The 14,989-nt window shown below is 37.5% G+C and overlaps 3 protein-coding genes across 3 annotated transcripts; all 3 read right to left on the reverse strand.

Annotated features, from left to right (window-relative positions):
- Nucleotides 1–4,926: 4,926 nt before the first annotated feature.
- LOC104760068 (uncharacterized) lies at nucleotides 4,927–5,367 on the reverse strand. The gene has a single exon (XM_010482917.1). The coding sequence runs from the start codon at nucleotides 5,365–5,367 to the stop codon at nucleotides 4,927–4,929; it is 441 nt and encodes a 146-aa protein (XP_010481219.1).
- A 6,113-nt stretch (nucleotides 5,368–11,480) lies between these two features.
- LOC104758942 (protein AUXIN RESPONSE 4) lies at nucleotides 11,481–13,918 on the reverse strand. The gene is made up of 2 exons (XM_010481911.3): nucleotides 12,443–13,918; nucleotides 11,481–11,874 (listed from the first exon to the last, which is right to left on the reverse strand). Exons 1-2 carry the CDS (start codon nucleotides 13,643–13,645, stop codon nucleotides 11,656–11,658), a joined length of 1,422 nt encoding a protein of 473 aa, XP_010480213.1. The 5' UTR covers nucleotides 13,646–13,918; the 3' UTR covers nucleotides 11,481–11,655.
- Nucleotides 13,919–14,210: 292 nt separating this feature from the next.
- Nucleotides 14,211–14,330, reverse strand: LOC109129994 (uncharacterized). Its single transcript, XM_019239072.2, is given in 1 exon segment — nucleotides 14,211–14,330. A coding segment is annotated over 1 exon segment (120 nt).
- Nucleotides 14,331–14,989: the final 659 nt, after the last annotated feature.

Consider the following 14,989-nt stretch of genomic DNA (forward strand, 5'->3'; position numbering starts at 1 on the left):
ATTAAATGAAACACCAAGTTGATAACTAAGAGAAAAAGATTTAGGTGAGCTTGATGAAGTATCTTCAAGAATATAAAGGTCATCTTTGGATCCACCTTCACCAATCATTTTTCCAGTCTCAATATCATGAAAGTAAACATCATTAGGCCCAAATATAGCATAGCAATTAAGGTCATTTGTTGCTCTTTTAACCGACAAAAGATTAGAAGTGAATTTAGGCATACAAAAGGCCTTAGATTCTTTGTTAAACAATTTTAAGTTACCAACTCCTTGAACTGGTATCCTATCACCATTAGCAATTATAACATCTCCTCTAGCCGGTTCAATATTTTTTAGGAGATTCGAGTTACTAATCATATGGTGAGAAGCACCCAAATCAACAACAAGTGAACTATTAGGCTTTAGAGTTAAGAAAGTTTTACCAGACTCCTTGAGAGCCAGGGACTTGAAGAATGCTTCCAAGTCTGATTTCCTCACAAAGTCGTCGGATGGTGTCTCTTCTCCACTCTTTGATGAGCCAGCGGCTTGTTCATCCTTAGTGTGAGTGAGGTTGGCTCTTGGATCTTTGTTGTTGAGGTTACTCGGTCTCAAGTGGGGGTGAAGGAACCAGCATTTGTCCTTGGTATGACTCTTTCTTTTTCAATGTTCACACCCTCCTTTTGATCTTTGATCCTCTGGCTTGAATGTTCCTTTGTTAGCCATGACTAACTCCCCTTTACCACTAAATTGGCCAAGTGAGCCTTGCTCCTTTTGAATTTGTGAGCATACATCATCAAGGCTAGGGAGTTTGTCATACCTTAGTATATGTTTGATGAGGTCGTTGAAATTTGGATTGAGTGTGAGGAGTAGAGCAAAGACCTTGTCTTGTTCCCTTCGCTCGTTGAGTACCACCGGATTCATGGTGTTTCGCCTAAGCATTTCAAACTCGGGCCATAGGGATCTGAACTTGCCGAAATGCTTGTTAAACTCCATATCTTCTTAGCTCAAGTCGTTTATAGATTTCCTTACTTCAAAAACACGAGTCAAGTTGGAGATCTTGCCAAACACATTCTTGAGAGTCTCCCACAGTTCACTTGCTGTTTCACAATATGAGTAAGCTTCAAGGATTGGGGCTTCAAGGATTGGGGCTTCAAGGGAGTTTTTGAGGATGGAGAGAACTGTTTGGTCTTCTTGGAACCACTTGGCTTCTTCTTCTTCGAGCCTAGCTTCCTCTCCATCCTCTTTGGTGGCTTTCTTTAGAGCTTTTCCACCTTCGATGTGGCTCCAAAGTCCGCGGCCACATAATGCGGTTTTGGTGGTTCTTGACCACAGGAGATAGTTACCTCTTTTGAGAACGGTTGGTAGCACTAGCGGCTTAGAGTTTTCCATGGCCGAGAGAATGAAAGTGAAATTGGTGAACTAGAAACAAGTAAGAATGACAAGAATCTTGAGAATAAGAAGAATAGAAGAATCAGATTGTCAAGAACGACAACCTTGCTATGATACCATCTTAGAATTGCGGAAAATGTAGAGTAGAAGTTGAGAGAATAGTTTGAACAAGAATAAAAAAATAATGTAAAGACTTAATTAGATTAATTCTTATGTTTGTTACAAGGTCTAATATATAAGAACAAAGGGCATATAGCTGTTAGGTGAGAGAGTAAGCTGAAAGGGACACAGTGTGGCTTGTCTCAAACTTGTGCAAGGTGAAAGCGACCCGTCCTCCCTTTGTTTGACTCGCATAGCTCACCTACCAAAGGCACACACGTGATTCTTCATCCTTGCTAGATATTTATGCTCTTCTCGATCCTTCTTTCTCATGGCCTCTTTGTTATAAGGCCACTGTTGCACATCTCACTCCAATGGCCCTCATGGCCTCATTGCTTTGATTGTATGGACACTCGTACGGATGATTGTACGGACATTCGTACGAACACTCACCCTTGATCTCTTGTTCCTTCTTCTCACCAATAATAATCACCAACCCCACTGTACTTTAACCAACATCACTGTCAATTTTCAGATTATTGTGTCATATACCATAACCCCAATTTGGATGTGTGGAAAAATCTCAATCCATACCAACCCATGATCTCATCTCTTTTTACTTATGGTTTGGTCGGCCAATTTTAGGTTTGTACCATATCGATGATGCCTTGCTGGGTACCTGGTCTTTCTGTTTTAAAAAAAAAACAAAAAAAAAACAAAAAAAAACAAACAAACTCAAGTAGCTTTATAAGATATTACTTAGGTTGGAAGTTTTCAAACCAAAGGTAGAGAAAATTATCCTGAGGTGAAGTGATAGCGCCTGCCATGTTGTCAAGAGAAATTAGCTTCTTCTGAAGAAGGAGCTGGATTTCTTTCTTCAGTCTATTCGTCAAGCAAAAATCTGTTGAGTGGATTCTTACATTCCTCTCTGACCAAATGAAATATATTAGGGCATAAAATAGGAACTTGCATATCACATTAAGCTTTCAATTTGTGGTAGGTCGTTTAATCCAATATAGAAATCCACTAAATGAGATTGGCAACTGAGGCAATAGGTGAGCGAAGAAATCAAACCATAGGACCTTGGAGTACGAGCACTGGAAGTAAAGGTGATCTCTTGATTCAGACCCGGTTAGACAGAGGAGGCAAGAATTAGGAACCTGAATATTCCAGCGTCTCATTCTGTCTCTTGTTGTGAGTCTGTTCAATATTCTTCACATGCCATGAAAGCCATTTTTGGAATTTGTTCCTTGAACCAAACATGTGAATGCCACTACACTTGGGGACTGAAAGGATGTTAATGCTTCCACGTTTGCAGAGAGGAGAATAATTCGTTTGATTGATCCGGAGTTAGCTTCCAATTGAAGAAGTCCTCTCCTAGAGATGAGTTAGGTGTCGTTTTATCTTGGAGACAACTTCGTAGAAGCTGTACCTGAGGATTCCTTCCTCGAGGAAGGATTCACTCACCAATTCTTGAAGCTTCCGCCATAGTAGTGAGAATCCAATTACCAGAGACACGAGGCCCATTCTCGCCAATTTCAATCAATTGACCTAACCTTGTCCAGTTACCTTGCCAAAAGAGAGTATATGCACCCGAGACAATGTGAGAGTGGATAAATGGTCTTGCCAATTCCCTCAGTTTCACCAGTCTCCTCTAAATTCAGCTTCCAGAAAGCATCTTCCTCTAATAAGGGGATTTTTTACCCAAGACACCCAAAGCGATTCAGCTTGAGAGAGGAGGAGCCAGAGATCAACTTTAACCCAAAAGTTCTATTCCCGTCTGCCAGCCTCCTGAGACCAAGACCTCCTGCCGATTTAGGGGTACAAACAACTTCCTATGAGACCTTAGCACCTCTAGCACTATCTGCAACTTCCTTCCACAAAATGGGAGAGCAAATTATCTCCAGTTCTTCTATGAACTTTGATGGAAGTTAGAAAACTGATGCCCAAAAGTTGGTTGTGCTATTAATCAAAGATTGGAGGAGTTGAAGCCTTCCAGCAAACAAGAGGTAGTGGTGAGTCCAACCGGACATTCTTGACGTCACTTTTTCAATTAACGGTTGGTAATCTGAAGCTAATATTTTTTGAGTAATAGTGGAACCCCGAGATATCTAATAGGTAAAGAACCATGGCTTAAGTTGAGTCGTAAGGCCAAGGATCTGATAACGTTCCTATTATCTCCATTAAGAAATAGGAAGAATTTGCCAGATTGATGCCCAGATCCGAGGCTAGTTTGAAAGTATCCAAGGTTTTCAATATTCCAACCAGAGATGATTCTGACCCCTCGAAAAAGACCAGGAGGTCATCTGAAAAGCTTAAATGAGTGTTCAAAGGCTGAATACAGAGAGGATTCGGTTTAATCCTTTTCGGAGATACAACTAAGTCCAACTGCTTCGATAAAATATCTATTACCAAGGCAAACAGAGGAGCATATATGAAGTCTCCTTGGCGCAAACCTTTTTTCCTAGGAAAATATCTTATTAGCTCACCGTTTAGTGCTACTGAGAAGGAGGGAGTAGTGAAGCATGTAACCAACCAATTGATAAATCTAGAGGGGAGTTCAATAGCTTTTAGGATGTTGGTAAAGATATCGCAGTTATCAAAAGCATTAGATATGTAAATTTGGAGGCAGCCTCTAGTTATTGGTCCTAATTTGTGAAAATTGACCAACTCTGAAGCCAAGAGGACATTCTCACAAGGCAATCTTCCTTTAATGAAAGCTACTTGATTCTTCTGAACTGCCAAGTTTTTAAACAACTTTAATCACTTTGACAAAATCATTGAGATTACCTTATAGATGGTGTTGCAGCAAGAAACATGCCTGAATTGACCTAACTTTTCAGAGACTGTTGTCTTCTGTATGAGAGCAATTATCGTTGCATTCACTTGCTTAATGAGCTTCCCAATATGAAAGAAATATGTGACTTCTTCTATCACAATTGGTCTCACTGTTCCCTAGTTATGGATGAAGAAATCTGCGGTGAAGCCATCAGGTCAGGCTGTCCTGTTTCTCAGGAGAGAGAACATACTAGAAGTTACCTCTTCTGGTGAAGGAATCGCCTGGAGTATGGCTGCTAACTTGGCACTACACCGGAAGTGAGATAAATTCCTTATTTCCTCAATTGTCATTGGTTGCACTGAGGTGTTCGTGGTACCCAGAAGCTTCTGATAATAGACAATTATTAGGTGTTTGAGCTGAGTCTTTTATGAGATCATTTCCCCGTGATCATTAAGAAGGGTGACAATCTTGTTCCTGACCTGGTGAGCTTTGACAGAATTGTGGAAGAATCTAGAATTGGAGTCCCCTTTAGTGTACCATATGATCCTTGACTTCTTCTTAAGAAAGGATACCTCAACATAAGATAAGAATAACCACTTCTGTTTTACCTGCTTCTCCTCTTGAAACAATAACTGAGAAGGATTGGTAAGAATTTGAGATTGGATTCTCATTAGCGCTTCTTAAGCTTTTCCATTACGAGCTTGTATGTTGCTGAAGCATGTCCTATTGAGTTCCTTGCAACCCATCTTAACTCCCTTGAGCTTCTGACAAAGTCGAAATATAGTTGAGACACTGTGATCATGACCGTTCCACGCGTTCTGGAGAATAGTAGGAAAATCCGGTTGACTTGTGAATAAATTGTAGAATTTGAAAGGCACTTTCCGGGTCTCTCTATCGATTGACATCGAGACCAATATACGAGTGTGATCAGAGCGGCATGGAGCATCGAATAATGCATTGGAGTGGGGATACAAATTAAACCATGCTTCGTTTATGAGACACCTATCCAGCTTCCTGGTTATGGGATTGGCCTCCTGGTTGTTATACCAAGTATGGTTTGATCCACTTCCAGCCATCTCCATTAGTTTGTGGTTGTCAATGCAGACCTGAAATTCCGCCATTCCAGTCAACGAAAATGGGTAAGGATGGAGGGAGTAATGGTCTTGTGCTCTTAGGATTTGATTGAAGTCACCAAGTATCAACCATGGGTGGTTCTGTTGGCTACCCTATTGATATATCTCCTCCAAGTCAGACCAAAGCTTACGCCTAGCTACCATACAGTTCCTCACATAAACAAATGATACCGAGTAGGATTGAGTTGTAGAGGTATCAAATACTCCACAAGTAATAACCCGATCCGACTTCTTGTGTATGAAAACCTTCAAAGTAGGGTACCAAACGACCCAAATTCTACCATTAGATGCAGTATATGAGTAGTTGTTTACATACCGCCATCCTGGAAAGTTGTTTGCCAAAATAGGATCCCCATTTTCTTCCTGGAACCGAGTTTCCAAAATGCATCCTATAAGAGGTCTTAGAGACAGAACCCAACTCTTAAGTTGATGTTGTCTAGAGGTTCTGTTAAGCCCCCTTATATTATGAAAAAAAAATTTCATCATCATTGATGGGTGGATAAAAGATGTTGAAAGCTCAATGATGGAGAAAAGATGCTGAAAGAAAAGCTTTCAAGCTTTATGATGGGGACAACCCTTGGTAGGCTGTCGTCCACTGAGCTTCCTACATTCTTCCCAATATTTGCTTGCTTGGGAGGATCTTTCCTAGTTCTTTTATCAATTGAAGAAAGAGTCAGGCCAATAGCAATTTGAGCCCTTGAGGTCGAATCCTTACTACCCCCTTCCACTCCAGACTTTGTCACAGAACCTGAATTCTAATGCTTGGTATTGGACTTCCTCATAGTCTGCTGAACATCCCCCTTGCACGAGTTACTTCAAGCATCAACATTACCAGCACTACGAGTATCCAATACATATGTATTGTCCTTCACTCCATTTAAGTTAGAGTCCATCTTCTTTGGAGAACGAGAATGCCGTGTAACTACCGTCCAGTCAATCATGGGATCAATGGCTGGGGAGTCGAGGTATTGATGAGTTGCCTTGGGAGTGGGAACAATCACCAGTATAGATGGAACAATTGAAGACGAAGCTCCTCTCTGTTGTCTAGAAGCTACTAATTCATTAGTTGGTTTGATTGATGGATCAACTGAGATTGGGTTTGACCAGTTGGGAGAGATGGATGGAGCCACAGGACATCAATGATAAAGGTGCCCGAACTCACCACAGTAGTCGCATTTTGGTGGAAGACGAGGGTATTCGACCCAAATTCTGACCTCATTCCCATCATCGTCTTCTACCAACACTGATTGAGGAAGGACCTTTTTAGTATGATTTTAACCTTAATTCTGGTATCAACAGCTAAAGGCGGTAATTGGTGTTTCTCTGTATAAAATGGTTTACCTATGCCTGAAATAATCGTACTTAGACCCGATAATGAGTAGAGATGAGGAGGGACAACCTTAAGTATAACCCAAATTGGCAATGACACTAGCTTGACTGGGCAAAGGGTTGTTGTTGGAGACCGAGCTGTCACCGTGAAGAGACAGTTACCAGCTTGCCAACACCCAACCTTGAAAACCCATTTTCGAATAGATTCAAATGGAATGTTGATAAGTATTATCCTGTTTGGTAAATGTGACACTTCAGTTTCAGGGACTTGCATAGAGATTTAAAAGAATTGATTTGACCACCTATGTCACCAAAGTGCACTTATCTTTTCGGTCAAGAGTCCTGAGAAAACTCCACAGTAAAGTGTGCTTATGCTGCAGTAGTCTCAGGATGGGTGACCTTCCGGGAAGTGACTGTTGGAACTGTACGAGTGAGGACAAAACACAGGGAAAGATTATGTGGTGACTTGTAGGGGCGGTAACAAGTCTTTAAAGCCTCCCGAACGTAGCAAACCTATGTCGGATATAGATGGGGTCACGACCCTAGTGAGAGGACGTGAGACCCAGTAAGAAAGTTGGGCCCATGGACTAGGATTGGACATGGAGCCCACTAAGAGGTGGTGGTCGGCGTGTTACAGTAAGCATCGAATACTTATGCGACCTTCTCTCCCCCAAATTGGGTTTAGATCTACAAAGATTTTTTTGACCAGTGGAGGGTTGCAATAAATGTGAGCCACTATATGTTCCCTCCATGTGCCCGAAGCTTTGAGCACGACTGAAGCTGGAGAACGAACACGCGGTGTACCGTCTTCTGTGAAGGTAGGTTGAGTGGCTTTGCTTAAGTTTCGTAGAGTGGATTTGAACCGTTCAGCCCATTGTAGCTGTGTGTCATCAATTATCGGTGGTGATTTCACCTCTACTTGTGGAGTAAGTGATGGAACAAAACTTGTGTGAACAATTGGGCCAGGCCCCGCGAGAGTTGGAGCAATATCCGAATCAATCTTTTTGACTTGGGAGGAAGAGGAACTCTCGAATCCCATAGCTAAATCTGGAGATATTTTAGTAATCTGAGCCTGGGCTGAAATGGGAATTGGAAATTTTTCACCGGCAGAAACTAGATCTGGATCTGGGGGATCTGGGTTCGCAATCAATGCTTCAACAGGGAAAAAAGAAAGGAAGAGGAAGGGGAAAGAGGAATTTCTCGCCGGTAGCGTGAGACCAGGCGACGGCTAGGACAACGAATTTATGTTTCCCCTCTTCGATAGCCCTTTTTGAAGAGAGAGAAAGACTTTTACTGCAATTTGGTCGTTATGTTTTAATAATATAGTTATGATAGTATAGCTTCTGATGTGATCTAATTTATTTATAAGTAATTAATTTAGAATATATGGCAGTTAGTGCAAACTACCATAAACATGTTTCTGTGAGGGATCAGATGACTGTGTTGATACTCTTTCGTCGGGTTTGTAGTCTTGCTAAACGATTTTTCGCTCACATAAGTTCTGATCCCATGCAGGTAAGTTTTAGAAAATATGGTGCTCGAGTGATGTTGATCTTAGCTTAAGGATTTAGACCGAGACTCAGTGAATTTCAATTTTATTATTCATTTTTATTTTAATATAAGAATTTATAAGATTTCAACAAATCATAATTATCTTATGTTTAGTGATGTTTTGCAAAAAATTGGAAAATTCTTGGATTCACCTAAGGGTGAACTTCTTTCATTCTTCCTTTATTTATTAGTCAATCACAATTTGCAATGTAATATATGTAAATAAGATAAAATAATTACTACTATCTAAATAATTAAAGCAATTGAATTAAATCAACATACTATAGTTTAATAAATAAATAAACAAAAACCAAAATATTAATTTTAAATTTATAAGCCCTAACATTAGTTATATTATTTTAATTATAAAATCTAAACCTTAACCATTCATTTATAAACTGAAATATAATTTTATTTCATTATAAAATATAAATTCTAACCACTCTTTTGTAACCCCAAACTGATATAACTTTTTAATTGTAAAATGTAAACCTACTTATTAACACTTTTGTAAATCTACACCAACATATGATTTTTTGAATTATAAAATCTATACTCTAACTATTTTTTTGTAAACCTAAACCGACATATAATTTCTTTTAATTGTACAGTCTAAAACCTAGTTTTCTTTGTAAACCAAAATCGACGTTAAAAAAAATATTGTAAAAAAATTAAATCCTAAATACTTTTTTAAAAACCTAAACCGATATATATATATATATATATATATATATATATATTTGTTAAATTGTAAAAACAAAACTCAAACTTTTATTCAAACTAATATTTAAACGCATTAATAAAAAGTCTACTGATCTTGTTTCTTTAGTTAATTTTTTTAAAAAAATTGATTTATTTTTAAATATAATATTATATGGCAAATTTTGATTGACTGTTAAAAAAGAGTGAATGAGAAGGTTCCCAACCCCTAAACCCAAGGATTTTTCGCACTACAATTATAACGATCAATTACAGTTAAACTTTATTTTTATACGAGGAAATCTTTTTCTTCATCATCATAGGATGTGGTGGACGAAAACGGCTTCCACCTGGTGTGTTAGGACCTGTTTTTGGATAGTCCATTAGGCTCTCACTACTACTCTCTTCAACCTGTAGTTTATTAATAATAACAATAATAATAATATTAAATGACAACAATAATTATGATTAGCCGATATATATGGAAAGTAAAAACGAGTTTTATTGTATTGCTTACCTTGTCTGAGGAATGTTGATAGATAGAACTAGAAGTGACAGTAACACCATAATCTGTTTTAAACCCTAAGGAACAAAATATACAATATGTATTCTTAAACATTGGTTTTATTAATAAGAGGTGTAATAATAAACTGAAAAACTTGTAGACACTATGATATTATATGGGGCACTTTTTCGAAATGAGCCAGGTGAAATTACTAATTAGTAATCAATTGAAAATTTCTTAAATTCCTAACGTAGATCCGTTATGACAAAAGAGAAACATATTGCTCCCCTTTATATCATTTTATATCTAATGTTTAAGATTTTCATATATACACGTGTAAAGAATTCATTTTTAAAAAAACATAATTTATTATCTATATAAACATTATTTAACCAATGAAAAAATAAACTGAAATATACAATTTATAAAATAGAAATAATTCATTACTTTTGCATAAAAAATGTTGAAGATCACTAAAATAAAATACTTTTCTTTTGGCTAAAACATCTTATCATAAAGAATATTAAACTTCAGGTCATTAGGTGTGAAATTCGTAAGAATAAGACTATGTCTTGGCTATTAATCCTTACCAGTTACCACTATGTAAACAAATATTTTTTGAAAATCAAATAACAACTTTTGACATTTCTAAACTGTTATTCTTTAAACTTAACCAATGTGTTATATAATTCATTAGCGATTTTATTAATTTAACTTGTGATTTACCCGAAGAACACAATGAAAACATGAGCACGAGCGAGAAGAAAACCACCAACTTCATCCTTGTAGATACTATAAGTTTATAATCGGGTTTGAACATTTGGAGGAATAATCAAAATGAATAAAAATTTGCTAAGGGACTTCGACCAAGAAAGATGTTTTATGATGGTAATATTGTTCTCCAATTTATAGCCTCTCATGAACCAATATATTATACATGTGTCACGTACAAACGGTAACTTAATAAAAAAGATCCTTGGAAAATTATTTGAAAATTTTTTGATGTAGAAAAAATTGTATTTATAGTACGTACTAAGTAGTTAAGGCAACAAAATATTAAAAAATTAACGCAACAAAATATTAGTACGTACTGTAAATATAAATATTAGTAGGTACTATAATTATAGTAAGAAATCAAACAGTTCAGCAAAATATTAAAGTTTAAATATGATAAAAAGGTTTAGATATGATAATTTATATAAATAGAAAAGTTGAGTTTTATTGTTATTAATTATTATTATTATTACTATTAAATCCAATGTCAATTATTTGATAAACAATACTCCCTCTATCTCACAAAGATTGATGTTTTGGGATATTTTTTTGTCCCACCAAGATTGATGTTTTGTAAACTTCAAGAAGTAATCATTGAAAATATTTAAATTTTTTGAATTGTTATTGGTTTATATTTTGTCTTTGTACCAAAAAGTAATTATAAATTAATTTATAAATAAAAACTAAAAATTTTCTTAATATGTGTGAAAGTGTCAAAACATCAATCTTTGTGAGACAGAGGAAGTATTAGTTAATTGCGGTTACGTGTTGTGCTCACATCGCTTCTCACAAATTATAACCTTTAATTAATTTGGTAAAATATTAAGGTAATGTAAATCATTATAACCTTTAATTAATTTGGTAAAATATTAAGGTAATGTAAATCACTAATGTTGAATCCACCACTATCGAAGGCCAAAATATTCTGACACAAGCCTCGAGAACACAGTAGATGATGATTTTCATAATTTCATTCAGAATTAAGATTATTTATTAGTTGATTGTAACGCCAAAGCATCAACATGAAATGAAAACGTACATAGGCATTTAATAATAAGATGTATAGTAATTAATATGGCCGATAAGGTAGAAATAGGCCAAAACATCGACAACTAGTTTGTGCACCATAACCAAATAACATATACACGTTGCGGGCGATCGTTCCTAATTTGGTTTGTTTGTGTTTTATATGTTTAAGGACTCACTAATCGGAACCGACCCATAGACATAAGAACTCTAGAAGTAAAAAAAATGTAAGAGAAAATTTCTATTGAAATTTGTTGACTTACAAAAAAACACACAGATTCATATCTTGTAGTATTTAAACCAATAACAAAAAAAAACATCTCAATAGTCTTAAAAGTTTACATGGTATAATAATAACAAGCAACAAGAACTCCAAAAGGCATATCAACTTATCAAGTAGTCATTTCTTCACCAAGACCGTAAGCATCCGTGTAACCAGCATGGGCATGCCCGTGGCCATGATGATGGTCATGGTCACCACCAGCCTTTGCTTCTTCTAACAGTTTCTGTACTTTCTCCGGGATAGGTTCTTCAGTAACCCTTCTGGTGGATCTTGGGAGCTGAGAGACAAATTCAGAAATGTAATCTGCAAGCTCGACGGATTTGCTTTCCTGCATCATCCAAGTGACCACAAGTTTTAAGGACTCAAACTCGAAAAAATCACTACGGAAACCAATATTGAGTTTGTGTGAATACTCTCAGATATACACCCTTCAGTGATACAAGTGCCAGTAAGAACTCTACATCTAATCGAAAACGTCGCAATTTCAGATTAATGTGCCATTTTTATTTTATAACTAAAAAATTCAACCAGTGTATTGGATGAACGTAAAACTCACAAGTTTGTGTTCTTCAAACAAGTCAAGCAACACTAAAAGACAGGCTATAGAGCTAAAGATGCTCTGCTACTATCGGACTAGAGAGCAGGATGGTAAAGATCCAAACTACTGGTAAAAAGAAGTATGTACAAGACCAAGAGAACATTCAGATTTGAACAATCTCAACTATAGTTGATTACGACACTCTAAATTTTGAAACTGGATATGGTTATAACCTTACTCATTTAAATACTAGAGATTGATTCGGTAGAACTTTTTATTTTAGTATAAACACAAAACCTTCAGCTTTGACAAATTCAAAAAAGCTGAACTAACTTTAAAAGTCCAAAGAATCTCTAACCTGAGGCCACCGGCTCCCTGAGTGTGTGAAAAACTTTGCTTTTGGAAGAGACTTAGCTACACATTGGCCCTCCTCGCTCCATTCTTTAGACCCTTCTCTAGACCAAATCACTTGCATCGGGATACCACTAATCCCATCTGAATTTCCCCATTGTCCAATGTCAAAGCTATGGTTCAACTTCTTTAACGAAGCAACAACAGCTTCCCTCCCATTCCTTCCCTTCAAAAGTATCCTATGAGCTTCAACTTGCGATAAAGTCATCTCCTTTGAGCACCTGAAACTCACTAGCTTCTGAAAACCAAACGAAAACCCTAACAAAACCTCTCGAACCCCTGGTACATTCAAAATCCACAACGGCAAAGCTGGACTGATACTAGAGTCAATAAGAGTTAAACTTCGAACACTCTGGTAATTCTCAGAAACCCAATTAGAAGCCAACCCTAAAGCTGAATCATGAAGAACCAAATGCATAGGAGCTAAACCCAAAGTATCAATGACTTGACCTAAAACTCTAGCTGTTTCTTCACTCCCTAATTCAATAGCTTTCAAGCTTCTCCTTTTCGAATTTTGAAGCTTGATAATCTCCTCATAAGGCAAATCTCCAGTTTCAACCATCTGATCAAACGCCCAAAACACACCTTTCTCTTGAATCAAACCATAAACTTCCTTAACTCTAGCCACAAACCCAATCTCTCTATCTCCTCCACCTATCACTACCATTGACTTATCAGAGAAACCATTCCCAGGCAAATCAACAGCAACGCCATGAACCCCTTTTGATCCAAGAGACTGAATCACTTCCTTAAAAGCAAACGAACTAAGACCTAACCCATGAACGATTACAACGTTCTCTGTATGAACCGAACCTGATTCAGATACAAAGACTTCGATTGGTGACTCGTCTGGGTTTACTTGGACTTTGATTGTTCGTCCATCTGAGTAATGTTGGCGAAGAGCTGGTGGGAGTGAGAGAAACCAAGATCTTGGATCGTTGTGAGATGAGAACAGAGAGAGAGATGTGAAGATGATAGTGGCGAGTGAGAAGATGAGTGTAAAGTAGAACCAAAATGGGAAAGGGTTTTGAGATTGGGGTTTAGGGTTCTTCTTCTTCACAGTCGATTCAGATTTCGAAAAGTCAGAGTCTTTCGGTGGAATTAGAGTTTTTGTATCTTCTTCTTCTTCTTCTTCTGTGATAATCGCCATTAGAAAGAAAAAAAGGAGAAAGCTTGGGGGTGAGTGTGAGAGAGAAAGATGATTATAATACAAGGGCAGACTTTACTGCAAAAGTGATAAAGAGAAACATCACTCAAGGAGCGTGTTTAAAGATGATGACGTGACACAAACAGAGGAACAACTTTTTGATTCCTTCTGTTCTGTTGCCTTAAGCTTAAATTTTGTTCCTAGTCTTTGCAATTGTGGGGTTATAGTTGTTCTTGCCCAAATTTGTTTTTTTTTTTTTTTTTGTCAATTGATGTTATCGATAAACTTGGTTCAACCAAGCTAGGATACAAGGTAGAATACTACACCCAAAAGATGTGACGTTTAAGTTGGCGAACTACAAAAATGTTCCCAGAGACAAAGGCCGGAGGAAAACAAGATTCCCCGGAAATTATGTAAATTATACATAACAGCAGCATTTGATAACAAAAAGGAAAGGAGACAACAACCTTAATCTAAAAACACAAGCAACTGGCCAAAAAACCTCAAAGGAAACAATAGAACCAAGAGAGCAAAGAATCTCTTCTTTTAACGCACAAACGGATGAGATTTACCAAAGATGCCCACGACCAACTCAAGAATAACATCAACCACCTCCTAACACGATAAGAGCCAATTTCTCGTAACCAAGAACCAAGGACTTCATAACATGGCAAGCAAGGCCACTCATTTCCGGAAGCGACAATGACATTGATACGCCCATGAACGTCAAACTAAAAGTCTTCAAAACGCGAGGAGTGAGGCTTAACTTCTCGAAGAAACACCAATCTCAAAAACGAAACCGACGAAAAACGAGAAAGCTATCACCCACTATGCACAACAAGAAGAAGAAGGAACTCTGCAAACTTTAGATTCTACTATCACATTCAAACAAAACGAAAACTCTGCCTTTTGTAACAACCTTAGTCTATTTCAATAAATCATGGGAAGTCTTTTGTAACACCCGCGAACCAAAACTCTGCGTTTTGGGGGTGGGTGTCGATCGACACCCATGGTGGTGTCGGTCGACACCAATGTTTTTCTGGTTCGACCAGATTGAGTTTTTGATCGATTTGGTTCGGTTTGGTTTTGGGAAACCATTGAACCGGGTTACTTAAGTGTTTGTCGACGCAAGAAGGGTTTTAGAAGTTTATGTTGTCGCCGCTTTGTTTTTTTTGAGAGAAAAGGGAGAAGAGCATTGTTCTTGAGCTTTTGAGAGAGATTGGTGAAATTCCTTGCTGTTTCTTGAGAGATCCAAGTCTAGGAATGAGTTAAAGGCTTGCTAGGAGGGTTGGATTCGTTGTTGTGGTTCAGGAACTTCCTGCAAAGAGGTGAGTGCATGACCATGGC

Source organism: Camelina sativa, chromosome 16 (genome assembly GCF_030686135.1).
Source record: "Camelina sativa cultivar CO46 ecotype springtype chromosome 16, ASM3068613v1".
Lineage (NCBI taxonomy): Eukaryota > Viridiplantae > Streptophyta > Magnoliopsida > Brassicales > Brassicaceae > Camelina > Camelina sativa.

Bases quoted from the DNA above. Each gene is read 5' to 3' on its own strand.
- LOC104760068 (XM_010482917.1), bottom strand. From the start codon at position 5,367: ATGGCGGAATTTCAGGTCTGCATTGACAACCACAAACTAATGGAGATG.
- LOC104758942 (XM_010481911.3), bottom strand. From the start codon at position 13,645: ATGGCGATTATCACAGAAGAAGAAGAAGAAGAAGATACAAAAACTCTA. The intron at 11,875-12,442 runs GTTAGAGATTCT...TGGATGATGCAG, and splicing joins CAGGGAGCCGGTGGCCTCAG to GAAAGCAAATCCGTCGAGCT.